The sequence below is a fragment of the Anas acuta genome, chromosome 1 (genome assembly GCF_963932015.1).
Source record: "Anas acuta chromosome 1, bAnaAcu1.1, whole genome shotgun sequence".
In the NCBI taxonomy this organism is placed as follows: domain Eukaryota; kingdom Metazoa; phylum Chordata; class Aves; order Anseriformes; family Anatidae; genus Anas; species Anas acuta.
In genome coordinates, this window is record NC_088979.1 from 52,382,726 (window position 1) to 52,401,321 (window position 18,596).

At 35.2% G+C, this 18,596-nt stretch overlaps 1 protein-coding gene across 2 annotated transcripts in view; it reads left to right on the forward strand.

Moving 5' to 3' along the window:
- The window catches only part of GPC6 (glypican 6), an 800,882-nt gene that overhangs the window by 238,738 nt on the left and 543,548 nt on the right, over positions 1-18,596 (forward strand). For both annotated transcript variants that reach the window (XM_068676998.1, XM_068677007.1), the window contains exon 2: positions 1,682-1,840. In XM_068676998.1, the coding sequence (XP_068533099.1) occupies positions 1,682-1,840 (159 nt within the window). The remainder of the gene's footprint in view (positions 1-1,681; positions 1,841-18,596) is intronic.

The window sequence follows — 18,596 nt, forward strand, 5'->3', positions numbered from 1 at the left end:
TAAGAAGGGAAAGGAATTATCCTACTGCACTGTACCGCATAGCATTCATAGGAAAGAATTCTTATAATATTTTGATGGTCATGGAATATCTCTTCTCCCATGTTTTTTACATTGTTTTATTTAATGGTTTTTTTTAAATGATTGGTACTTTCAGGTGATACTGCAGAAGAGTAACTTATAATAACTAAATGATCCTTTCTGAAGACGTATAGATATGAGATTTTAAAAAATCTTGAGACTGCTAAAAGAAACGTCATAGCATTGTAGTTCACATATTACAAGTTATTGCAGATTAAAAATAAGTGAGGGTAGATGGGTTGAGGAATGAATAAACCTCAAATCAAAAGACTTCATTCAAAATCTGAACTAAATTTAAAAAACAAACAAACAAACAAACAAAAACAACGAATAAAGTGAGGGTATACTCAAGACAATGTTTATTCTAAGCATGTACAAACCTCTTTTTGATGCTGTTTTCAAAATGATGCAGCAGCTAAATGTATTACACCCCTGGGAAGTATAAGCCTCAGGGCCTGATTCTCCTCACTACATAATAAGAATGGTGAAAAGTAGTCTTAAAGTAGGTATAAATTACATTTAAATCTTCTTTATGGCTCAGCAGTGGTACAAAGGGACCTTGATATAAATGAGAATCAGGTCCCCCATATTTATTTAACCCTTGGGCTCTGTATATCATTTTATTTGCTCCTTTAAGAGATTTGCAGAGGGATTTTTAATCAGGATTCAGTGTACAGAAAACTAAATGTTTTCATTGCTTTACAAGTAACTTTAATCATAGAGGCAGATCATTCTTTTTATTTCTCAAGAGGGAATGGCAGAATTTCTTACCTTCACACAAACTGAACTAAATGTTTCTGACACCCTACTACAGTGTCAATTGAAAATTCACATTTCATGTAATAACAGACCATTTTAATTTCATGAGCTAAAGAATTGGTTTCACCTTGCAAATTGTACCAAAGAAAGCAATATTGTCAGGAGAACTGGCACAGTGCTTCAAGAGATAAATCTATTGAATTAAATAAGAGGCTTTCATTACCTTTTACATTGCATTTCTGTATAACATAAGCATTAATTAAACTCTTCATTGCCTTCTCCCATTCAGTGGAGCATTTGCTGGATCTTACAAGAAATGCTGTCCAAGAAAATTTGTGGCACCCAAACACAATCATTATAATACATTTAAGAAGAAGGGGAGAATGTTTTGGTGTATTTGGGCATGTAGGACCTGTCTGTGGAAAAACATAATTTCTGTTTTTCAAAAAACAGAAAGATTTGATGGCTTTTAGTGGGTCATATTGATAAGTATTACCCAAGACATTTTGAATGCAAACAGAAAGCAAGCATCTTAGAATTTTTAAGTATACATCTGTTTATGCAGAAAGCTTCAGTTCAAGAACCACTTTCATCTTGAGATGGTTCCACCTTCTGAAGTATCAAAACATCTCTACAAAGTGTGTCTCTCCACCTCAGTGAGGAATGCCAAAATATGCAAAATTGTTGATGCTGATTCAAATTGTTCTCAATGAAGTGGTCAAGACTTAAAGAGATCCTTATGTAGACTGCGTTCCTTAAGTGAAGGGATATCATTCATATTTAGATCTGATGTATTTCTGTCTTTATTCAGACATTTTTAATGCCTTTTTCCTTGTGATTTCAGGGGAACATTTGAGAATCTGCCCTCAGGAATATACATGCTGCACATCAGAAATGGAGGACAAGTTAAGCCAGCAGAGCAAACTGGAGTTTGAAAACTTGGTGGAGGAGACAAGTCACTTTGTACGCACCACTTTTGTGTCCCGGCACAAGAAGTTTGATGGTAGGCTGGATATAATTTACTTATTTTCAAGGTTAAATGATTTAAAAGACAGTGATCCAGAATTAATTCTAATGTTCTCTTTACAATTAGATATCACATTTGCAGTTGTCAGTTTGGTTAAGATAAGGGTTAAGTTACAGCTGGTGTGCTTATCAGCCTTGTGAGTATTGCCTTTAATTACAATACCATCAAGAATTAGACTGTTAAGTGCCTGCAGGCTTGGCTAATGTTGAAAAAGGAGATTAGATATGCATAGAGAGGTTTATAATTTTTGTCTCTTAATTTCAAATGCAAAATTTAGATTTGCAATTATGTTTGCTGTTGCAGGATGAACTGTGGATCTCCATGTTTGGTTGTGTTTTTTTATTTGTTTTTAATCACAAGGCAGTTTTTTTTGTTTTTTTTTTTGTTTTTTTTTTTTTTGTTGTCTGCTTTTTTAGTTTAGTTTAGTTTAGTTTTAATTTTAAGGCTGTAGTATTTTCCTGCATTACTTTCTTGAGATGTTGCAGTCTCTTAGAGGAATGCTGGCTTCTAAGCAGTCAGGTCTTAACCACATTTGGGAGTGTTTTTCATACCAACCATTCCAGATGTATAATACTTTTTTTTTTTTTTTAAACTCAGAGTTGATTAAGATAGTTTGGGGGTTTTGTTTATTTCTAATACATTTTTATGATACCTTGACCTTTTTTTATAAATTCAAGGTGTCATTGTCACTATTTACTAAATATTTGTCTTTAAATACGAACATCAAACATTTTTTTAATGTTTGTACACATATTTGCAAGCCACTATTTTTTCTCATAAACTTCAGACTAGTAAAGTGTAAAAGAGCTTCAGAATATTCGCGCATGCCTTTCTCTACATAAGTAATCTGTGTGTTGAATGCACCTCTCTGCAAATTTCTGTAAATTTCTGTATATGTGTAAGTAGAAAAGACTGGCACTGAGATGTGTAAACCAGCATTGTGAAGAGAAGGCAGAGTTGCTTCTTTGCGTGGAGGTAGAAATCCTGCAAACGGGTCCAGTAAGTCTGAATAACCACCAGTTTATATAATGGGTCATATATGCACACGTAGGAGAATGGTTGAAAGGTTATCCCTGAAGTCAGATTACTTTGAAGTCTTGAGGTTGCATTCAAAAAAACTGAAGATATCTCTAACACCTTAAAGTAATTCTGGATCATTCTTTTTAACCAATTAAAAGATTATTTTTTTCCTAATCTTTTTGATTCTCAATATTATATGGAAAGTAAGATGAGTTATAAAAGGAGGGAATGGGAAAAAATATAAGGACATGTTAGAGTAGCAGACCAGATGCTATTTTTTAAATTTTGCTATTTGCTATTTTTTAACTATTGCTAGTTTAGAAAATGTCCTTGGAAGGACTGTGGTGTGGATGGTTGTGCACTGTGATGTCTTCCACTGTTATTTTGAATTTTAAATTATTTTTCTTATAGACTTTCAAAGTTATAGTTGTCTTGAAGGATTAAAAAAAAAACGCAACAAACACAAACATCTAGAAGTTGTGTGCAAGATGAGTCTGCAAGGAAAACAAATGTTTGAAACCACCAACAGCATGTGCAGGGCTTTCCTTGTTTTCTAGAAGGAAACCAAGATGATTACTGGTGTTCATTGGCAGTTTAATGAAAATTCCGAGCTTGTTTACCAATGAATTCTGATAGTCCTTTATTACTTAAGCAACTTGAGGCATTTTTATATTGTGATGAACTTAAGCACGTGATGGCTTTTTGAGTAATCTGAAATTCTGTAAAACCATTGTATGTCTTTATTAATGGTAAAATATAAGCTTAAAGTTACTGACCAGTTATCAATATTGTGTTTTGGGATTCTTATGGATCTACTCTTCAGAAACTGGATTGAAAGGCTATGTAGCTTATCATTGATTTTAAAAGGTAACTTGCAAGGTGAGGTCTCAATATTATCAAAGAGCATTTGAATTTTATGTAGAGTTTCAGTATTTTAATGACACTATAAAACTATTCAAAAGTAGTTCTCTTATATGGAAAAACTGTTTAGTCTTTCTAGGAGGCAAACACATTTATAGAAAAATGCATTCATCTAACAGGCTGTCATTCAATATAAAACCAGTTACTTCTTTTTTTTTTTTTTTTTTCAGTTTAAAATATCATGACACTTTCTTGTGTAAAGCAAATATTAGATTGTTAGTTAAATTCTGTGTTCTAATTCTTCATGATCATCTCTTTTTATTTTGCTTTGTTTTGTTTTAATTTAGTACTTTGATTGCACAAGGAAGTTTTGATACATGACTGCAATTTGATGCTAGTGTAACACAAATAATAAAAAAAATACAGCCAGTTCTGATCATTCTATGCAAGTTGTGCACAGGACTTGTGTTCTAGTAGAACATCACATTTAAGCAGTACCAAATTACATGAACATATAAGTAATGTTGAGATATTATGATTGGTTCCTTGAGGAGTTATTCTGAACAAGTGTTGCTGCCAGCTTTAATGTTTGTGCAGACATGTATATAATTTTGCAAACTCTTAAAAGTGATACAGAAGTTTTGTTGATTTTTGCAATTTCTTTCCTCTGTACTAGGCATGTCTTAGGTACTAGGTACACTAACCTCCTCAACATAAGATTTTCTAGGAGTGTATGACTCTGTTGAATTATATTCTGATTCATATGCCTTGCCTCTCTTATCTTGTAGTATTTTGGATTCTCTATCATCTATCTGTTCCACATTCATGCATTTAAGCACAGATGAGATGATTTTCTGATTTCATTTTTTGAGAAATAATTTGAGGTCTATTTTATCTTTCAGAGTTATGCCCCAGATTATTATTAATGAACTAATTTTCATCAAGGAAATTCATTCTTCTGTGACTTAAAGATTGCCTTTTTAGCCTCAGGTCCGTCACAGAATCTTACACAGAATCACAAAATCAGAACATGGCTGAGATGTGAAGGCATCTCTGGAGACAGACAGAGATGTGCACCAGTGTGTGTAGGGTCAACTACAGCAGGTTGCCCAGGAGCATGTCCAGATGCATTTTGAGTATCCCCACAGATGGATACTCCACAACCTTTGCAAGTGCTTGGTCACCATTACAGTAAAAAAAAAAAAAAAAAAAAAAAAAAAAAAAAAAAAAACTTTTGTTCAAATGGATTTTTCTTTTTTATTTATTTATTTTTTAATTTGTGACCATTTTTTCTTGTCCTGTCACTAGGCTCTACTGAGTGCCATCTTTTTTACAAACACTTCTTTATAAATGCTAACTTATTCAGTGTTTTATACACATTAATAAGATCATCCTGAGCTTTTTCTTCACAAGTCTGAACAGTCCAGCTGTCAGCCTCTGGTGGTTATGCTCGGGTGGGCAGTCGAGCTCCACCACAATTGTTCTCTCACTCCCCCTCTCCTCAAAGAGAAAGGGGGAGAAAATACAACACAAAGAGCTTGAGGTTTGAGATGAGAATGGTTTAATTAAAGAGAAAGGGAAAGGAGAGAAAAAGAAACAAAAGAAACAATAAGGCCGCGCAGAAGCACAGAGAGAAGGAAAAAAAAATTCTCTACTTCCCATCAACAAGCGATGTTTAGCCATGTCCTGAGAAGCAGGGCTTCAAAAAGCATAGCAGTTGTTCAGGAGGACAGCTCCCTCTCCCATGAGAGCTCCCCTTTTTATTGCTGAGTGTGACATCAGGTGTTATGGAAGATCCCTTTGGTTGGTTTAGGTCAGCTGCCCTGCTGATGTCCCTTCCCTCTCCCCATGACTTGCCCACCCCCATCCTGCTGGCTCTTGGGGGCTTGGAAGGAGTCCTGATGCTGTGCCAGCACTATGTAGCAATAGACACAACATTGGAATGATACCAGTGCTGTTCCAGCTACGAGTGCAGAGCACAGCACTGTGTGGGCTGCTTCAGGGAAAGGTGACTCCATCCCTGACAGACCCAACACATAGCCTCTCCTCATATGTGGGATGGTACGGGTCCTTAATCATCTTACGGGTCCTTTGCTAGAATGGTACCCATATGTCCATATCTCTCTTGTGCTGGGAGCCCAGAACTATATACAGCACTCCAAGTGTGACTTTACTCATGATGAGTAGAAGGGAAGGTTCACCTCTCTCAGCCTTCTGACAATGTTCCTACATCATTTCCAGGTCAATTTTATATTTCATTTTACCTGAAGTGCAGTACTTTCGAAATCTATCTAAAAACTAACATATGTAATAACTATATGTGTGGAAGAGAAGCTAAAATAAAATTCTTAACAGAGAATTTTAGAAAATATTAAGTGTTTGGGACCGGTTACATGGCTTTCCTTTTATCTGGCAATCAGTTCTTGCATCCTAAATCTCTGTATGATCTTATTCACTTCTTACTCATTTGTCATCAACATTTCAAATATGGTGGTGGTACCGTGGTGGGATTTTCTCCATTCTTCTAGATCCACCTTTTTTTTTTTTTTTAGTATTATGTGTGGTTTGGAGATCTCTGAGAGACAAGTATCTGATAACAGTATTTCTAATTTGCTTTGTATATCTTAGATGATTGGTGTAAATTAGCATAAATCACTACACTAAATTGCCCCCTCCTTTTTTTTTTTTTGCTAAGCCATATTTACAGATGTGTACATATATATTTCCCACATCTGTAAACTGAACATTGCATTACCATACTGTATGGTAATTTCCAAACATTCAGTATCTGGAATTTCACTATTGGGTGCATGAGGATGCAGTGAATCTTCTCTTGAGAATCTTCCCTAAGAAAGCCTTGAAATGAGAAAAAAAATCCTTTAAAACAGTAGGATCAACTTTACTAAAAAAGATTGCAGTATCTGTTTCAGCAATGAAATACACAAACCCTTCCAAAATCTAGGAAAAAGAACAAAAAGCCCTTCTAGCAGACTGGTAATACACAGGAAGTGAGGAGTTTCAGGACATATTTCCTTTCTTCTGCCTCAAGACTAGGTAGGACTAAGCCAAATAAGCAGACATGAAATGATCAGCTCTTTTCTGTTTCTAGCAATAAACAATCATACTGTAATTCCTGGACCTCCACTGTATGCCTCAAAGCAGCTTAAAATATATTATGCTCCCATTGTAGTTATAATAGCGTCATGTTATTATCACTAACTCCCTTGCATAGTGGCATTACTGAGCAGCTGTTTCACAGACAGGCCAATTTCTTTTAAATATTGTTCCATCAACAGCCCAAACCATCCCTACCAGAAGGTGTTGTCATGAATGTTAATGGGGAGACAAATATCTGTTTGGTGACATTTTCTCACTAATTTAAATAGCTGTAGAAAAAATATGGAAAATAAAATTATTTAAGGTAGATTTATCTGAGCCTCATAAAAGAGACGCAGTCTCTTCATTCTGATTTAAAAAGGATGAGAATCTTGGCAATGGTGTTAAAAATGAAAGAATGTGTAAGAATAACTATCATGAGCTTGAATAGTTGTGGATAGCCTTCAGCAGAATGTGTGAAGCATGAAGTCACTGAAGGAAAACAAACTGAATGGTATAAGGATCAATCTGTATCTGTATCAGTCTTACATTAGTGCTACTTATATTTCCTATTTGTTACAGCAGTAGCAGTGTAAATTACAAAGCAGGAAAGAAAGTTTCAGACATAATTTCCCAAAACAATACTTGCAAGAATATCTAACATCCCAGAAACAATGTGTTCCTCTTTCTCTTCTTGCACAGCTTATGGAAAAACTGGGAGAAAAAAAAATAAAAATCTTTCCTTGATATTGGAGGTGACAAAAATGTGTTTTGTGAAGTGTCTTTGCAACAAAATAAGAACTCTACAGTGAGACGAACTCTTATAGTAAGGTAGTACTATCCCCAATTAATATCAACCAGGAAAAGAAAAGGGGGAAAAAAAAAAAAGAGTAAGATAAGGGAGATGTTTGATGTCATAATACACTGAGGTTCAACTGCATGGCCAATGTAAGTCTTCGGTCCTCTGCTTCCCCTTACATCTACGTTTGCTGCCCTGCCTGTCAGTCCAGCTTGGGCCCCATCTCATGTCTGGATCTACACTACAGAATGTCTGGATCTACAGAAGTCCATGGACTTCTGCAGAAGAGAGTGAGTGCAACAGAATGGGACTCCACTTACACACCATTGATGTCATGGTCAGCAGGTGAAGCATAGATTTTCAGCAGGACTTTTTTTTTTTTTTTTTTTTTTTTCCATGTTTAGCTTGCACTGGATGTGAAAATGAATTATTTTCACAGTAAGACTGTTGTTGTGATTTTTTTCTTGTGTTTTGGAAGCAGGGTATCAGAAACACCTGCCTTTTCTACATAGCTGTTTGAAGTCAGGAGGCTTCTAAGGAGTGTGGTAAAGTTTAATAAGTGCAGCATATACTGTGAACTTTATGCACCTACCCACACTATTCTGGTGTTATAGTGTTGCAGTGTCTGCAATAGAACATGAACTCCATGATGTGAATGTTGTAATATCAGATTTTTAGTTTAGTTTAATTTAGTTTAATGTAGTTTAGTTTCCTGATAAATGATATCCTACATTGTATTTGACAGGAAATATTAATTTGAAAACAAAATATTTTAGACCTGATCCAATCCTATCAGAGCTGGTAACAGAGTAATAGGAATCTGTATTGCCTCTGAATGATTTTAGGGTCTAATCCTATGGGATTTACACTGACAAAGTGATGGTGTTTGGTTTTATTTTCTTCCTTTATGTTGCATGATTTCCAGTGTCACTTTGCAATGTATTTCCCATTAAATGTAAAACCCATTGAAAGACAGGTGGATTTTTAAAACTCTACAATTGTTAGGCTGTTACAGTGTTAGCAGGCCACAATTTCCTTATAATTCATCCTGTGTTTTTAACAGACTACATAACTTCTGCACCTAAAAATATGGGCAAAATAGAGCAGTTGAAAATGCCCCAAAACTGTAACATCGGGAAATATTCAGGAAATATTCATTTAAAAACAAAACGTTTTAGACCTCATCCAATCCTATCAGAGTGGATAATAGACTAATAGGAATCTGTATTGCCTATGAATGATTTAAGGGTCTAATCCTATGGGATTTACACTGAGATTGCTGCTTATCATCATTTCACACATTATGGCAAAATTTGTCTGTAAATTACATTAGATCAAAATAAATTATTTTGAAGATCAACCAGAATATGAGAGGCCGCAAGCCTAGGAATCTCAGAAAGGAATAATTATCCCAGTAGTAAGATCTGTTTCTTGACAGTGGTGCAAGCTCCTATAACCTGGTCAGGTTCTGTGCCGGAAGACATTACAATAGGAGCTGGTGTCTCCTGCACACTTCCTGCAGCCAGATCTGTACTTCATGCATTTGTATGGCTTGCTCTCCCTGTTCTTCTGCAGTTTCATTTGATAGGTGCAGCTGGTCAGTGGAACATGTGATCTTCCAAACAGCTGCAGTTTAGGAAGCTACAAAGTGAAGGACAAGCTGCTTCACTGTGCTGGAACAGGTGGGCTTGGTCTAGTCTCAAAAAGATCTCCTTAGAAAACATGCTGTCCGGGTATAGCCAAATCTGAGTAGGCTTTGACTGCTTTTGATCCAATGTTTTTCCTATTAAACATACAGCAGAATCTGATCTGTTGAATATTAGATGCCCACAGTATAGGCTACTCCTGTAGTCAATAGGGAATTGTAGATTCAAGCCATGCTGATCTGAAGTTTACACATCAAATCAGAAAAATCTCTCCATTAAGTGCTTATTTCTCTGTATTAATTAAAGAGGGTGCTTAGTTCATACACTGATGCCTATACTGTGGAGGTAAACATTTGTTCAGATAAATTCCATTCTGATGAATGTAATATAGGACTGAAAAATCTATAATACTTTTGAGGCTCTCTGTGACTTATTTACCTTTTTTGCTTTAGTAGCTCTCTATATTTTCTGCAGTGCTTTGTGGGGGAAAAAAAATAAATTGAGGTGAGTAAGCACTGTGGTGATGAGTTATTAATTATTTTATGCTGGTGGAAAAAAAAAAAATCTGTCCTGCTAAATTCAAATGACATTTAATCTTCCCTTAAGATCTGAAGGGATTGTGCTTTTAACATTTTATGATGGAAATTGTTTTCTTGACTTAGTGTCCAAGACTTAAAAATGTTAACCCATGATTAAAATCACTGATTTACAAATACCAACAAATAAAACAAAATAAAATAAAAATGCAATTAAAGATGCTTCATAGAATAGAATTAATAAAGGACTCTGCCTCAAATCCATATCACTAATGATAAACTTCAGTATTCAAACAATCAGCTATCAGAGTCTCTGTAACCCATTCCCAGAGTAGGTGCTCACCTGACACACATCAAGGATAAAACTATTCTGTAAGAAATTAAAAATTGGGACTGTAACTAACAACCAAGCTGCAAAACATAGTATCAGCACCCAGGGTAATAGGAATTGTAGCCTTATCTTTTCTTATTTATTGTTGTCAACCCTCATTAAATCCAGAAATACTATTTTTGAAATGAGTCTCTTGACAGGTATTGTTGTCCATTTGCTACCCTTCTTAATTTTTTTAACTGAGTATCCAAAAAAATACTACATTAAAAGAAAAAAAATAAAATAATAGATCATGAAATGGATTCTGGAATACATGAAAAATGATTAAGCGAATCTGTCTCTATGTCTTGTCTTATCTAAAATATATAATTTATTTTTGGATTTTATTTGAAATTAAACTTTTTTTCCCCTTTTACTTCTGCTCTGTGGTTTACCAGGAAAAGGAAGAAAATAAAATAAAATAAAAGAATAAAAGAAAGAGTAGAAATGGCTCTTCTTCTGAGAGGAGTGTCATGGAAATGTCACTTTTAGTATTAAGACAACCAGTGTAGGGAGAGAAGGGAACAACATGCCAATGTTCCATAAAAATACTTCTAGAGATAATTTAAAAACAGACATGTTAACGTCCATTTGTGGACCTTATTTGATGATAACTATGATCACGTCATATATAAATAAGAGCTACGAGACCTTTAGATGTGCCTAATTTGAAAATATGTATTTTCAACTTTCCCAGTTTTTCAAGCTATACTATATTCTTGCTTCATGTGCTTAATGTGTTTTTTATGTATTAATCACATGCTTGGTTTACTCTGGTGCATATGTAGATTTATTTACAAGCTTTAGCAGATATAAACTCTTTTATTTTCTGCTAGTTGTGGCCTGTGTGCTGTATGCATTCAGAATGATATAACACAGTTGTATGTTGCAGCAATGTGCAGGTCAGTTACCTGTCATTAACAGTGGTGGTATATGATAGGCCAGAAGGAGATTAGCTGAAAAAGGGGTTGAGAAGGAGAGGTAGAGCCATATGCTGCGAACTATCTGCTGTTACATAAAGTACAGTATACATCTTACTGGGACAATCTTAAATAGGTAAATTGTTGCAGCTCTTGTCTTTTTAGTGGAGAGACAGATGGTGAACACCATTGCTACTTGAAGTGTGCTCTGAAGCTATACCAAGAATTTTAACGTGAAAAAGAAGCCTGAAATATGTCTTATTGTACGGTGGGTTATTAATTTAACACTCTTAGGTGAAACTTATTTACTGTGAGTTGATATTTTTCTGTGAAAAGAACAGGCTCACTGAGCATTTGTGGGGAAGATCTGTTTGCAGAAGAAGATATACTTGAATTTCCTATTAGTAGTTCTCAAACTGAGAATCAGTCACATTCCATGTGAGTTGGTGCAGTGCTGGCCATGATGATGTGAAATTAAAAAGTTAATATTGTGACCATGTGTTTTTTATGGTTTGTTGCTTATTTTATATATCTTATAGAAAGTATATTTCTATTTTATTTTTTTTTACATAAGGAGACAAATATCAATCTTGCATGTTAAGTGGTGTACCAATATGTACTGAGCGTATTGATAGCAACATATTTTTTCTCCTGGTTATAGAGTGCCCGCATGAAAGGACAAAACAAGACCTCTTGTTTATCGGTATATTTTTAAAGAACAGAATATTAGAGGTCATTTAAAAGATTACATTGCCAATTTAATATATATATATAAATGTAAGTGACTTCTGCATGCAAAGATTTTAAAATACTGACTGAAGTTGCTCTTATTTGAATGTGTGACATTTGTTTTCCTTGTATGCAACTTGTAAATAAGACATCAGTGTTCTTAGCTGTCTGTAGCTTCTGTCCTTCTCTCCTTCTCAGAAAACTCCATTTGTTATTACAGCCTTACGTATTCTTCTCTCTTGACATTTATTTCTTTAATGTGATTGCTGTTTAACATGTTTTTGATGGTTATGGTTAAACTTGTAATATTCAAGATTTTTATTTGTTGAAGGTTAGAATCAAAGTCACTTTACTGTAGGTCATTCATACCACCAGCCAACATTAAACTAGCCATACTTCTTTAGCTTATTAAATCAGTAAAAAGTTCTGTAGTTTCATTTGATAAAAGAGGAGGGAGGGAGAGCAAGAAAAAGGTAAAATTCAAGAGTCTGTCCATGTATGTAGCAAGTAGCTCTTGGAGATGGGAAAAAAATACTGTCAAAGGAGTTGCAAAATTAGGAGATCTGAAGTTTTGAAAAGAAAGAACTTGATAACCCAGTGCTTGTATGTCAGCTTATGTTCAGCAGCAATATAAAAACATGAAAGTACCAATGCAGATTTCAAACTCTTAGAAAAGAGACAGCCCCTGTTTCTACCAATGCCTTGCCACTTAGCCTGTTAAAAGACTATCAGGCTACCCAGCAATACTGCACACTATCAAATTCAGTAATGGACTATCTATGAACAAGTGCAGCAAGTTTTGCAACAGCTAAAAGGTTTCTTCTCGGCTTTTGTTTGCAAAACATGTATGAGTTAATGGAGTATCACTTTTATATAGTGCTGGGGCATTGACCTGAAATCTCTTCAGGAAATAGATCTAGGTTTCACCTAGATGTACTGTGTTTTACAATGGAAACAGCCTATAAGATGATAATGTTATTTGTTCATTAAATAATGGAGATGGATGACAGATTTTCTATCCCTGAATCTTTACCATCTATACATAACTTCTTGGAGAGAAGTTATCTTCCAAATAAAAGTCTAATTTATCTTTGCAAATTTAAATTTTGAGTAAACAAGGGCAGCTCAAAGTTTACAATAGTGAACCCGATTTGTACAAGTAGGGGAAAAAATAGTCTGTTTTTGCTTCCAAAGTGTTCAATGCCATTAGGGAGGGAATTCGGGCAATGATTCAGAAAAAAAGCTTAAGTTCTTATGGAGTCCTATAGAGTAGGGTACTTATGAGGCCACAGTCATTGTGAAAACGTGATTCTGAGATTAGTAACAGGGATAATCAATATGGAGAACTTTTTTCTGATGGTATCAGTCACATGGTACATGATACAACGGTATCAATCTATCATAATTAACTGCTTAACATAGAACATGTTTAAGGAATATCAGGCTCTTCTGTTAATGTTGGCAATCTCGTTAGGCAAAATATGAAGAAAGGCTGAAAAATGGATTTGAATTCAGTAGATAAATGAGCATGGCCAGTAGAAATATTTCTCCCTGCCCCATGCATTACCAAAAAATATATCTATTTCTAGCCACAAAGTGGGACTTCACACATAATATTCACAGGACAATAAATATGCTAAAGGTTGTTGTCCCAGGATCACAGAAATGGAAATCATAGATGTTAAATGAGAATGCAAATCACGTAGCCCTAAACCTTTGAAATAGAGGTGTGCTAATTCACTCTTTCAAGTACTTTGACCTATCCAAATCTGGAAAATTTTTCTCTGTGTGAAATTCTCAGACACTTCTTTTCTTGTGGGTTTTCACTCCATGTATCTTCATTTTATTATTAATATTTTCCCTTAATCATTTGTAATAACTTGTATCAAAATCAGTTAATTAAAAAAACTTTAATGTTTTGCAGTTTAGTGAACTAAGTAGATATCCTTATAATATTCTCGTACGTATACATTTTATGAAGAAACTCAGGCAATTTTAATTTAATGAGGGCAACAAATTCTGGTAGCAACAGAACTGCAGATGGAACAAAGGTTGTTTTCTATCTGCATTGACTTAGTTATACCCTCATCTTTATTGATGTTAATACCATAAAGTTTTTAGAGAAAAACTTTTTTTTTTTCCTTGGGTTCCATTGATCCAAGCTTTTTCTGTGAGCAACAACTTTTAATTTTCTCCCATAATTTTAATTTTCTCTTACAGTCACTTAGTCACTTCTTGTTACTTTTTGTTTGTTTGTTTTTTAATTAATTAATCAATTCATTCATTAATTAATGTGCAAGTGTTCAGACCTGTACCCAACATTCACAGATTTCCATGTTGCTATAGAAGGGGCTTCTGTTTTACAATGTCACAGTCTTTTGTCTTATGGAATGAAATCAATTTTTTCCTTTCTACAACACTCTGTTGTACATTCAAATTACTTTTATTACCCTTAAGTCATTTTCCCTAGGTATTTCTGTTGAATATTTTTCCTATTCATCCTGTGTATTTAAATGCATTTTTTTTTTTTTTTTTAAATAGAACTTATTTCACTACTTACTACCAATTTTTATCTTGAATCACTACAGGCTTTTTGTCTTACCTCTGTATTAGTGGTTGCAACACCTCCCATTTCAGTATTATCTACAAATTTAATTAATTGACTGTTTATTCCTTCTTCCAGGTGATTAATAGATGATTCATGTGAAGAGAACACCCATTCTTTATCTGAAAAAAACTCTTTTGGATATACTACTAACATAACTAATTAGACCGCTGAAATTCTGCCATAACCTCCTCTCATCATTGATCTTCCAAAACAACAGTGCTCTCATTGTATCAAATTTCTACTGTGCAACTTCATGCCAATTTTTCCCAGCTAAAGTAGATCACTGAACCCTGGTTATTTATCAAACAAAGCCTGCCTTTTTCTTCAGATCTGTCATCAAATTGTACTAGACATGTGGCCTTCTTTGATTCAGTGTTCATAAGATCATTTAAAGTTGGATGGTGTTGAAGTTGTTTCTGTGACTATTGTTATAGAAATGACTGTTCTGTTTTGTCTATTTCATTGGATACACTACCTGGTGTATATAGAAAACAATAGATAACCACTCATCCTTGAATTCTTCAATTTTTCTCCAAAATGAACTGCAAATAAATACATTTGTTAGTTCACTAGGCCTAGCTGGGTTTTGGTTTTAGCTAGTAAATTCTCTCCAAGGCACCATTCTGTAGTGATCTAAGTATAAATCATTAATATTAAACCTTAGCATATTTTGCAGCACTTCTTAACTGGTAAATAGAACTTCCTGGCAATAGACTGTGTAGGTAAGAACTTCAAACATAATTTCTCTAATAGAAATTTTCAATTACCAAGTAGTTTGTATTTACCATATTCCAATGCAGAACTAAAACACAAACAAACAAATAAATATAGTTTCATGGCATACCTTGCAGTATGTAAATCAAACAAACAAAAACCACAATGCAATATATACAATTAAAATACAATAGAACATATTACAGTAACCGTTACATGCCTCAGGACAAAAAGTGACACCAGAAGTCAAAATATGGTCCCCATGGTTAGAATATATTTAGGAAGAAAAACATATAAGCAACAGAAAGATGGAAAAAGAGATGTATTCTGTATTTTCGGCTGATGACAAGATGATAGGAAATTTGTTTGCAAATACTACAAATACATTTTAATGTCCATTCCTTCAACTCAGAGCACGTGATCTGTGTAATTAGTTTGATGGCTGGCCTAGCACCTGCCTGTACAGCACTGAACTCTGAGCTATCCAGCACCTTAAAGCTCTGTTCTCAGAGAACTGGTAGGAATCAGGATGTCATCTTCTCATCTTCAAGCTTTTCTCTTGAAATAACTTTGCAGAGAATATCAAGTTAAATGTTCTTATATATACAGCTATTTCTTGACGTTAGCTTGTTAGTGAAATGATTGATTTATGCTTTGACCTTTGCTGTTCAGTAAGTGATCTGTTTGTCTTTGCCTTTGGAAGAAAAAAAAAAATGTACATCTAATAAAACAGATCTGCCACAATCTCAAAACATGCTATTTTAAATGGAAAGAATAAAACCTTGTATTTTAAAAATGCAGCATGTATAATATAGTATTAGCGATGATGGTACTGACAAAAATACTAACAGTTATTACTGTTAATATAACCTTTGTGTGACGTGGAAATGAGTGTCTACAATATATTTATATTGTGTATACCTGTATACCCCTGTAAACATGAATAGATGTCATTTCTTCACAGAAAATTGCAGTAAAAAGTGCTTTTAATCAGATGTCTAATAACTAATGTTTAGAACACCTGAATAATTTTGAAAACACCTTTTCTGTTTAATACTCAGTATTTTCAAGTTAATTTGTATTAATGTGAATGTTTGACATTGGAAATAAAAGCCATCCCCAAGGAAAGAGTTGTAGAGGTACTTAGGAATTTAGTATTTCTATTATTGCTTAACCTGCAAGTACAATATTGCAGCATCTATTGCTGCATCTCTAGAAAAATTACTCTGAAAAAATGAATATGAATCTATGATGTCCTGAAGTGCAGCAGGTGCTGGCTGTGTCATTTCAACATCAGTTCGGGGTTCAACAGCTTTGTGGGACTGAGATTGTCAGTTTGCAGGTGTTAAAATTAAAAGACTGTGAGGCCAGCTGCATTCAGGCACTGTGAGTGTTCACGGCAGGCATTCAAGGGCAAATCATGCTTGAACAACCTGATTGCCTTTCCAACAAAATGACTGGCTATGTGGATGAGAGGAAAGATGTGGAAGTAATATACCTTGACTTTGGTAAGGTTTTTGACAGTCTCCAACAGTGTTCTCATCTGGTAGCCGAGGAGACCCAGGCTACCTAATCTGACTGTTATGTGGGTAGAAAATTGTCTGGGCTATCAAGCTCAAAGAGCAGCGATAAGTAGCTCGATGCTGCCTGGCCCAGCAGGAAACTGCTTAAGAGACGATACCCAGCGCACTAAGGGTCAGTGCTGGGACCCATATTGTCCAGCATCATCAACCATGACCTCCATGGTGACACAGAACAAACCTTTCACAGGCTCAAAAGTTAGGGAAAACTTCTGGTTTAAGGAACAGCTGAACTCCAGTCCAGAGGCTTATCAAGACTAACCTAGATAAGCTTGAGGACTGAGTCAACAGGAATCTCATGAGGAGAAAACAAATGCTTTGCACCTAGGGTTGATAGGCAATACACAGGCTGGAAAGCAATTATCTGAGAAATAGCTTTACTGAAGAGACATAGAGGTCATGATGGATGCCAGGCTGAATAAGAACAGTGGGCTTTTGGCCTTATTGTGAGAAACCCATGTCCTGAGACATATGAGGGGGAGCATAGCCAGTGGAAAGAAACTCTCCCCTCCCCTCCCCTTGCTTCCCCTCGCCTTCCCTCCCTTCCCCTCCCCTCCCTTAATGTTATTGAGGCCACATATAGAACACTTTAAAAAAATTTAGGCTCCCACTTCAACAGGGATGTGAAGAGAGTCCAGTAGAGGCATCTGTAGTACATATTATGTGAAGAAAACATGAAAGAATTTAATTTGTTTAGTCTGACAATGAGGAACTCCATAAGGACTCTGTAAAGGGGCAGACTAGAAAAGGGGAAGCTCCAGTAGCTGCTTATAATTCCATAAAGAACATCTAGTTCCAGAGATAATACAATCAAACTCTTTTCTGTAGTGCCAGACAATATAAAGGACAATAGTCACAAACTGCAGCTTGAATGGTTCAGAAATAGAGCAAAGATACTCTCTAGGAGTTAGTGCAGCTTTAGTGCAGGTTGCCCAGAGATGCTGTGGGATCCGTGCAGTTTTCCAAATCTGGCCAGACATAGGCCCCAGCTGGCCATGCTTTCATGCTTTCAGTTGGGTTAAAAGTCCTCTAGACGTCTCTTCCAACCAATATTTCTGGTTTGTCTGCTGTCAATGTCTGAGTAGTCAGAACACAAAAACTTCAGATATTTTAAAGATTTAAAAAAACTAAATAGTAGGCACAAGCAAATGGTGGACATATTACAAAGGAAGCAGGATATTTTTATCCATATATGTTGTACAGACTCAGAAGAGATAGCCTTATAGCTGGGTGCTGGCTGGAAGTTTCTCATTTTATTTTGTTCTAATTTCAGTGCTCCATAGACTGCTCTGTTCTTGCTGTCCTCAGGCTTGCTAATATAGTTTTTCAGGGTGTTTCATCCCTGTCTTTGGCAGGTAAATCTCTTCATCATGTTCACTTCTGAGCTATGTTCCAGTGTCAGTGCGTTGATACTTTTTCCAATAGCATTTTAAACACTGACCTCTCTTTCTATGAATTAATAAATTTATATTAGTTGCTGTTGTTCCTAGTCCCTGATGATTCACCTTGCTGTTTACGTAGAACTTAAATATTAAATGTTAGTCACCATCCTAATATTAGGCCTTTTCCATTTAGTTTATTTGCTTGAGTTTCTGCATCTTTGGTACCTCTCACTCTCCCCTTCTTCTCTACCTGTCTGCCTGTTTTTCCCTCTTACATCTGAACGGAAATTTCAACCAGAGTGTGGATGACTTCAACTGAGCAAATCATCTCAGCTCCACGGATAGTCAATTGAAAGAAATAAGGATGCTCAGGGGTACAAAGTACCCCTATTTATAAGAGGTTGGGTAACTATAACATATGTGTTGTGTTGTTTTGTTTTATCTTTTTTTTTTTTTTTTTCTTTATCTGTC